Source organism: Mastomys coucha, unplaced genomic scaffold (genome assembly GCF_008632895.1).
Source record: "Mastomys coucha isolate ucsf_1 unplaced genomic scaffold, UCSF_Mcou_1 pScaffold13, whole genome shotgun sequence".
Taxonomy (NCBI): domain Eukaryota; kingdom Metazoa; phylum Chordata; class Mammalia; order Rodentia; family Muridae; genus Mastomys; species Mastomys coucha.
Window position 1 is genome coordinate 33750042 of NW_022196895.1, and position 9082 is coordinate 33759123.

At 42.2% G+C, this 9082-nt stretch overlaps 1 protein-coding gene across 7 annotated transcripts in view; it reads left to right on the plus strand.

The window, feature by feature from the left end:
* Nucleotides 1-9082, plus strand: part of LOC116087063 (protocadherin gamma-C4) — a 176646-nt gene that overhangs the window by 44068 nt on the left and 123496 nt on the right. The window contains exon 2 of one of the 7 annotated variants that reach the window (XM_031365497.1): nucleotides 1590-1717. The exons of 5 other annotated variants lie outside the window; for them this stretch is intronic. In XM_031365497.1, the coding sequence (XP_031221357.1) occupies nucleotides 1590-1604 (15 nt within the window). In that variant the 3' untranslated portion in view covers nucleotides 1605-1717. Of the gene's footprint in view, nucleotides 1-1589; nucleotides 1718-3090; nucleotides 6058-9082 lie in introns of those variants that run through there. One more of the 7 variants, XM_031365479.1, reaches the window with a different exon arrangement.

The window sequence follows — 9082 nt, forward strand, 5'->3', positions numbered from 1 at the left end:
ATAGTGTCATCCTTTCACAAGGACACAAATTCAGTATTACACATTTGTCTCGGTTCTTTGAAAAGAGGAAACTACATAACCTTCCAAATATTCAAAAGTGCCCTTTATTGGTTCTTGCTTCGGTCAGAGGTCACAAATGGACTGAACTTCTTTCCAATGATAACAGTGAAACAGCTCTTTTTACTTCTTATGGATTTAATTTTTAAAAATCACTGATGCCCATGGAAGGGGACTGCCTAAATTTTTATTTAAAATCTTTACTTGGAAAAAAGCTGAATAATATGCTTAGAACCAATTGTCATTCATTTGAGCCAGTGAAAATCTCTATGGTCTTCCAACTGATACTAAAATTTGGAAATCTTGCCTTATCTATCTCACACAATTCTAGGAAGATGAGATAAAACAACAACCTGGTGAAATCTTTTTTCAACAATGAAGTAATACAGTGAGATGGTTTGATAGCCTCACCATTAATATAATTGTTGTATTCTTTAATGGATTACAATGGCATATGTGCATTACGTACTTGATAACATTTAATGATGAAAATGAGTTTTAATATAAAATCACTTACAGGAAACAGCTCTAAAAATACAGAATGACTGGTGAATAGGAGGATAAGGACGTAACAGTGCTCAAGTGAAAATTTACATAATTTAGCATTTAAAGAAAATAAGTTTCGCCGGGCGGTGGTGGCGCACACCTTTAATCCCAGCGCTTGGGAGGCAGAGGCAGGCGGATTTCTGAGTTTGAGGCCAGCCTGGTCTACAGAGTGAGTTCCAGGACAGCCAGGGCTATACAGAGAAACCCTGTCTCAAAACTGAAAAAAAAAGTTTCTGTCATATAGGAACTCAATGTTTAATACATAGGAACTCTAAATGTTACGCATTTGAAGGAAATGAGGATTATCATTTCAAAGAATTGGTTTTATTCTTCATGACCGAAGATACAAATAATGTTACAGATTACCAAGCAGAAAATGGTAAAATCTTTGTCAAAGGAATAACAAGAAAGGAACTCCTAATGACATGGGAGAGTCTATAATTGGCTCTCCTCAAAAGTAAGTTGATAGTGACTAGGTAAGTGTAGTGGTGCACATTTTTTTTTTTTACTTTCTATTGATTCTCTGTGAATTTCACATCATGCACCCCAGTCCAGCTCATCTCCCTGTGTCCTCATATCCACCCTTTGCCCTTGCAAACCACACCCTCCAAAAAAACCAAGCAAACAAAAGCATAGAAAACATCTCATCATGGAATCTGATCATATAATATGCCACAGTGGGTCCCACAGTATATCCCTCTGTCCACACGTCTTCACTTGCAAATGGTCGTTGCAGTAGTCATTGGTCTGGTTTGAGAGCTTCTGTGACACCTCAGATATTGAATCCGCACTAGGACCTCCTCTCTGATATCCTGCTGTTGCACTGTGTCGTGGAGATCCTGCAGCTTTGGATCAGCAGGACCAACCCTTTCGCGTGCCCCAACTGTTCACAGGTGATATATGTTTGGCCAGCTCAAAGCCCTGGATTTAGGCCTGGATGTAGCTGAGCTAGTCAGCACTCTGGCTCTCCCTTATCTTAATTGCAGAACCCAGAAGACTGATGCAAGAGAGTCATAAGTCTGAAGCCAGCCTGGGCTACGTAGTGAGAAGCACATCAAAGGGAGGAGTAGAATTGATAGCCAAGGAATTAATAAAGTCATGAAGATTCAATAACCTGCTGAGTTGTGGAACAATTGAATTTTTCCCAATCCCGAGTTAGAAGATTCAACAATCTGACAATAGAATGGGCTGACTATTTACACACTGAATTTGATGTGCTCCTATAGTAAAAACCTAATTTAGAATACATGTTGGAAATATATGAGTCTCTCCTTTGTAACCTGATGTTGACAGTAATCATAAAGATAAATTAAGAGGCTAAAAATCCAGCCAAGTACAGTACTTGCCAAGTATGCACAAAGCCCTGAGTTAGTCTTCAGCACTTCAAAAGCAATAATAATGAGCTTGCCTGGTATATCTGAAGCCCTTGGTTCAGACACCACCACAACAAAGGAAGGAAGGAAGGAAGGGAGGGAGGAAGGAAGGGAGGGAAGGAAGGAGGGAGAGGAGGAAAAGAAAGAAAAAATGGACAAGAAAATAAGGGAAAGAGAAAAGAAAAACAAAACTATTAAATTTTTTTTTTTAGAGAAGATCTTGTGTAGCACAGTGTAGTCTAGAACTCCCTGTGTGGCCCAGGCTAGACTTAAATTTGAGATCCTCCTGCCTCTTCCTCCCAAATACTAGAATACCATCATGCCTAACTAGTTTATGCTTTTAAATAATAAGATAGGAATAATACATGTTCTCCCAAGCCAATGTTGTGCCGTTCATACTCCTATAGTTATTAGGGAAGTGTTTATTTCCAACCCTAAGTTTTCAAATGTGATTTGTTTGAACATATCAATATCATTCTCTGGTTTTATTTTAATGTTAATTTTAAACATCCTATATCCTATTTATCAGTCATGTGAAGTAAATGGCCTCCTACACAAATATGATTATTTGTTTTATAAGCTCTGAGAGAATATGCTATTTTCATGTATCATCAATTTTGAGTGATTTTAAACTACATCTCCAATATACATCAGCATTGAGTTCTGTGGGTATATGCCTACTTTTAGTCTTTCACATGAGTTCCCTGCAGCCATGTCATTTGAACAAATGAAACAATTACTATAGAAAATCTATAGAACTTATCACTATTAAACATATGAAAATCATGAGCTAAAGGAAACTTTTTGATCAACTTACCATACAAATAACTAATACCAAGCTAAGCTGTCAGCGAGTTTGGCCACGTACTGGATTTTGAATTTTCATCGAAACAAATCTGCAAGATCACATGACTCTTTTATCATCTGCTGATCAAATGCTATCACGGTGACAGTTGTCAAAGGGAAGAATGAGCCAGCAGGGATAATCAGTGTAAATACCTACATTCTTTATAAGAAATAAATGAAACAGAACTCCAAATAAGTGATTCATCAACAGAAAATACTACAGAGAATGCAAAATATTGCATAGGGATATATTTGCAGTATAGTTTTACAATAGAGATTTAAATAACGTTTACATATTCCTACCAAGGATTAATTTTCTCTAATTAAAATGTGAATGTGTGCTCAAGAACGTAACCTCAACGTTGCTTCGTGAAAGATATTTTTAAAATATATTTGTATTTATCAGCTAGTCAGCACCTTAAAAATGTATCTTTAAACTATATCCGAGGTGTCTGGGATGAAGAAATTTAAGCAAACAGAAATTTTGAAGAATTAAACAACTTTCTGTAAAAATCAGTTTATTTCGCTTCAAGATGGTGCAGTAACTTAGTAAGGACTCTGCGTGCCGCTGTTCACCAACCATGAGATGGTGGCGACGGAGCTCAGACAGAACCACCGAGTTTACAGCACAAAGAAAGGACAGACTGAGACAAGCAAGCCCTCCTCCAAGCACCATCAAATTCAAGCCGAATGACTGGAATCCCGACTTCCCTTCCGCACACTGGGGTCCTGGAGGACACAACTGGATTCTGAAGCACCTTCCGAGACCTCGCAGGGTGTGAGCAAGATCCGCAAGATTGCAATGGCGCCTGGGCAGAGGGAATGGGGCTCGCACTACAAAGGATTTGTGCTGCTCTCCATTCTTCTGGGGACCCAGTGGGAAGCCTGGGCAGGACAGATTCTCTACTCGGTGTCTGAAGAGACAGACAAGGGATCTTTTGTGGGAAATATCACCAAGGATCTGGGACTGCAGCCTCGGGAGCTGGCGGAGCGCGGAGTCCGCATCATCACCAAAGGTAAGACCCAGCTTTTCTCTCTGAACCCGCGGAGCGGCAGCTTGGTCACCGCGGGCAGGATAGACCGGGAGGAGCTGTGCGCTCAGAGCCCGCGGTGTCTCGTGAGCTTTAACATCTTGATAGAAGACAAAATGAATCTTTACCCTATAGAAGTGGAAATAATGGATGTTAATGACAACGCTCCCAGATTCTTAACAGAAGAAATAAACATAAAAATTATGGAGAATGCAGCTCCTGGGGTGCGGTTTCCACTAAAGGAAGCTACAGATTCAGACGTGGGCAAGAACTCTCTCCAGAGATATCAGCTCAGCCCCAATCATCACTTCTCCCTGGTTGTGCAAAACGGAGATGATGGAACCAAGTACCCAGAACTGGTGCTGGAGAAGGCTCTTGATCGGGAAGAAGAGGGACTTCATCATCTGATCCTCACAGCCTATGATGGCGGGGACCCACTCCGATCTGGCACCGCCAGCATCCGCGTGACAGTGGTGGATGTGAATGATCACACGCCAGTCTTCTCTCTGCCCCTGTATCAAGCGACAGTCCCTGAGAACGTGCCAGTAGGCACAAAACTTCTCACAGTAAACGCTCTCGACTTGGATGAGGGAATCTATGGGGAAGTGACTTATTCTTTCTGGAAAATAACTCCAGAACTACTACAAATATTCCATCTGAGCTCCCTGACAGGAGAACTGTCGACTTTAAAAGGTCTGGATTATGAAGAATCCAGCTTCTATGAACTGGAAGTTCAGGCTCAAGATGGTGCTGGCAGTCTGACCAAGGCAAAAGTACTGATCACGGTTTTGGATGTGAATGACAATGCCCCAGAAGTGACTGTCACATCGGTGAGCAGCCCAGTCCCTGAAGACACACCTCCTGGGACAGTGATCGCTCTCTTCTACCTCCAAGACAAAGATTCCGGGAAGAATGGTGAGGTGACCTGCTCTTTGCCAGAAAACCTGCCTTTTAAGTTAGAACGATCAATTGATAATTATTACAGGCTGGTCACAGCACGAAACCTGGACCGGGAAAAGACGTCTATGTACAACATCACACTGAAGGCCACAGATGGTGGAATCCCTCCCCTATCCACCGAAACTCACATGTCCATTCACGTGTCAGACACCAACGACAACCCACCCACCTTTTCCGATTCCTCTTACTCTATCTACGTCCCTGAGAACAATCCCAGAGGAGCCTCCATCTTCTCGGTGACTGCACAAGACCCAGACAGTGACAAGAATGCCCAAATAACTTACGCTTTAGCAGAGGACACCATCCAGGGGGTACCGGTGTCCTCCTATGTCTCCATCAACTCTGACACCGGTGTCCTCTATGCACTTGGATCCTTCGACTATGAGCAGTTTCGGGATCTACAACTACGAGTGACTGCTCGAGACAGTGGGGACCCACCTCTCAGCAGTAATGTGTCATTGAACCTCTTTGTGCTGGACAAGAATGATAACGCCCCTGAGATCCTGTACCCTGCCCTCCCCACTGATGGCTCCACAGGGGTGGAGCTGGCTCCCCGCTCTGCAGAACCTGGATACCTAGTGACCAAGGTGGTAGCTGTGGACAAAGACTCAGGCCCGAATGCTTGGCTGTCCTACCGCCTGCTTAAAGCCAGTGAGCCAGGGCTTTTCTCAGTAGGGCTACACACAGGTGAGGTGCGCACAGCAAGGGCCCTTCTGGACAGAGACGCCCTTAAACAGAACCTTGTGGTAGCTGTACAGGACCATGGCCAACCCCCACTCTCAGCCACTGTGACACTCACTGTGGCTGTGGCCAACAGCATTCCTGATGTCCTAGCAGACCTGGGCAGCATTAGGACCCCCAGTGAACCTGATGATTCAGATGTCACTCTCTACCTGGTGGTGGCAGTGGCCACCGTTTCCTGTGTTTTCCTTGTCTTTGTCACTGTGTTATTGGCTCTCAGACTGTGGCGTTGGCACAAATCACACATGCTACAGGCTTCTTCAGGTGGTGGCCTGGAGGATGTGCCTGCCTCACACTTTGTAGGTTTGGATGGAGTACAGGCTTTCCTACAAACATATTCCCATGAAGTTTCGCTCACTGCAGACTCACGAAAGAGCCACATTATCTTCCCTCAGCCCAACTACGTGGATACACTTATCAGCCAAGACAGCTGTGAGAAAAGTGATTCTTTGTTAACATCCATAGATTTTCAAGAATGTAAGGGTGAAGCCCCAAGTACCCAGGTGAGTTCATCTCTTTACTTTTTCTGTGTGCCTGTGTGTATGCAGAACTCTCAGGATGCCAGGTTTCTTTTAGTGTTTTGGAAGGGTCTCTTATTTAAACCCAGAGCTAGCCTATTTGCTCCAAGATGCCCCGTCTCCATCTCTTGTGTTCTGGGATCACAGGTGGATCACCACACTTACTTGGTACTTACACAGATGTTGGGGATACAAACGGCGACTCTCACACTTTCAAGTCTATCAATTTATTCATGAACCATCTCCAAAGGCCCCTCTTCCTTTATCTTAATTTTCACAAGAATTATATCTTGCATGAAATGTCTCTATCATTTTGCAAAAATAAGGACTTGGAAAATATAGATTTAAAAAGTTTTTAGTGGTTCAGAAGTTTGCCAGTTTATTTCAGTGGTTGTACTTGAGCAAGAAGCACATAGGTTGTGATATCTTTTCATTAAAGTGTGGTTTAGTTAAATTTTATAAGAACGTAAATAGATAGGCTAAGACAATTTTGTCCTGTCTGCTTAATTCCCACTTCATTTTCTTAACTCAAATATCCTCTAAATGAAAATGAATTGTTGATCTATTCCCTTCATTAGGATGAAGCATTCCTTAGCCACCCTCCTGGGGTTCTCATTAGAATTCAAATCTATAAAAAGAGTCTTAGTGATCTTCTCAACCTGTAGCCTTTCTCTGTTTTGCTTCTGTGTAACTCAGCTTAGTGGACCTTAAAAGCATGAGTACTATTAGATATATACTTCAAGAATGAAATGTGTCCAGAACAAGCTGTCTGTAGTGGCGCACGCCTATAATCCCAGCACTTGGGAGGCAGAGGCAGGCGGATTTCTGAGTTCAAGGCCAGCCTGGTCTACAGAGTGAGTTCTAGGACAGCCAGACCTATACAGAGAAACCCTGTCTCGAAAAATAAAAAAAAAAAAAAAAATGTGTCCAGAACAAGTGTGAATACCTGAGTTCAATTCTCACTACTCATGAGAAAAATACAGGTATGATGGTGTGTTTTTAATCCTTGTGCTGAGGAAGCAGAGACACGCAGGTTTCTGGGATGAGTCTGGCCAGCCTAGTTCAACTGGTGAAACCCCAAGTGCTAGTGAGAGAGGCCCTGACTCAAAAAGATAAGATGGATGGCTCTTGCAGAACAGTGCCTGATATTTGCCACTGCCACTGCCACACACACATACACACACACACACTTCAAACAAGAATGAAATGTGTCAAGTATCAATAAGATCTATATAAAACCAGTCATGTTACCTCATACCACACTAAAATTAATTGGTCAAAATGGATTCAGTATGTTAAATAATATGACATTTCCAAGGTAGGTGTGGTGGCTTTGCTTGCTGTTGCAACAACACTCGGGAGACAGAAACAAGGACTTTGGGCCAGCCTTTTCAATCTCAAACCCCAGTATCTTTTCAAGCATTGTAACCCTATTTGAGAAATGGACAATTGCATGTCTTCACATACAACTCCAATGTATTCTTTTGGTGGGGTCTGTGTCCTCCCATGGTGGGAGTGGGAGGAGGCGATACCAGAAAAAAAGGTTCTATGAAATAACCACCTCATACTCTCAAACCCCAGACCAATACTCACTTTCATTATCCATTCTTCTGGGGGGGGGGGGAAGAAGGTTAGAAATAACTAAATTTGTGGAAGGACTACCTCCATATTCTTTCAGAGTGCTCTTGTACTACACTGATCTATAAGAAGAGTATGACAAGGTGATAATGACCACTGAGACTTTCTGAATGCTAATTAAAAGGGTTTGTTACAGTGTAATGCTGTAGTTTGTGGTGTTTGCCAATGGGCAAGCACTTAGTAGCATGAGAGAATAGTTTACTCCTCTAGCGTTCTGATGTGTAGTGACTTAAGAAGAGTCCACTATTAAATTTTGTGGGGGGAGGCACACTGGTATAAATAGAGTGTCTAGACCTAATGAGAAGAAACTGCCTTAATCAATACTTACTAGATTCTCAAATGCATTTTTAAACAAAGAGAAGCCAGCACTAAGCTGAGGGAGCTATTGAAAGCAAGTCTTCCAGGGAGGTTTTCCTTCAATTCTGAGGTTATCATGAAATATAAAGCAAGTGCAAAGGGGGTGACCAGTCCATGAACTTTTTAGTCCCTTTGTGTCCCAAGTTCCAATCATACTCCCTTGTTGATTTGAGTGTTGATGTTATAGTTTATAGTGAGAATTGCTATAATGGGTGATGGGTGGTCTAACTCCAGCTTGCATCAATTCTTTACCTGTGAGATCGGAAGTGAGAATCAGATATTACTCTTAGGCAATTGCTCGGAGTAGTTTTGGATAATAAAGTGTCTTGGATGATGAATTGCAGCTTTAAAAAAAACACATTGCTCCCAGCACTTGAGAGGCAGCACTTTAATCCCAGCCCTTCAGAGGAAGCAGCAGGTAGATCTCTGAGATTCAAGGCCAGTCTGGTCTACATATTTCCAGGATAGCCAAGCTATGTAATAGACCCTATTTCAAAAAAGGAGAAAGAGATGATGAAGAAGAAAAGAGAGAGAAGGAAGAAGAGAAAGAAGAAGAATCTTTAAAATGATATAAAACATTTGCGATAAAACAGAAGGAAAAGTGTCCCACTATGTCGATGCTCAATAAATATGCAATATTATTGCTCTCTGAGATTATTTAGGCCGAGAATGGGTTACAGTCATGTTTGGCTCACTTCTTGCGTATTAAAGGTTAAAGCATGCTTATGTCCACAGATATGGACATACTCCTAGGAAAGTGACATAACTTTAGCGACACAATCCTAGAAATTTGTGATAAAAGGCATTTTTGACAATATAGTTTTGAATGTTATTCAGTATATGGAAATTGCTGATTAAAAACCTCAAATAGCAGAGGTTGCAGTTTCCTGCTGCAGACTCTGGGCGCCGCTGTTGGCCAGACTGGAGATTCGGAAGCACCTCTTCTCGCGCAGCCGCAGAGCGCTTTCCAAGGCTCCCTTTCTCAGCCTTCTTTACACCGCTTCTTTCCGAGCAT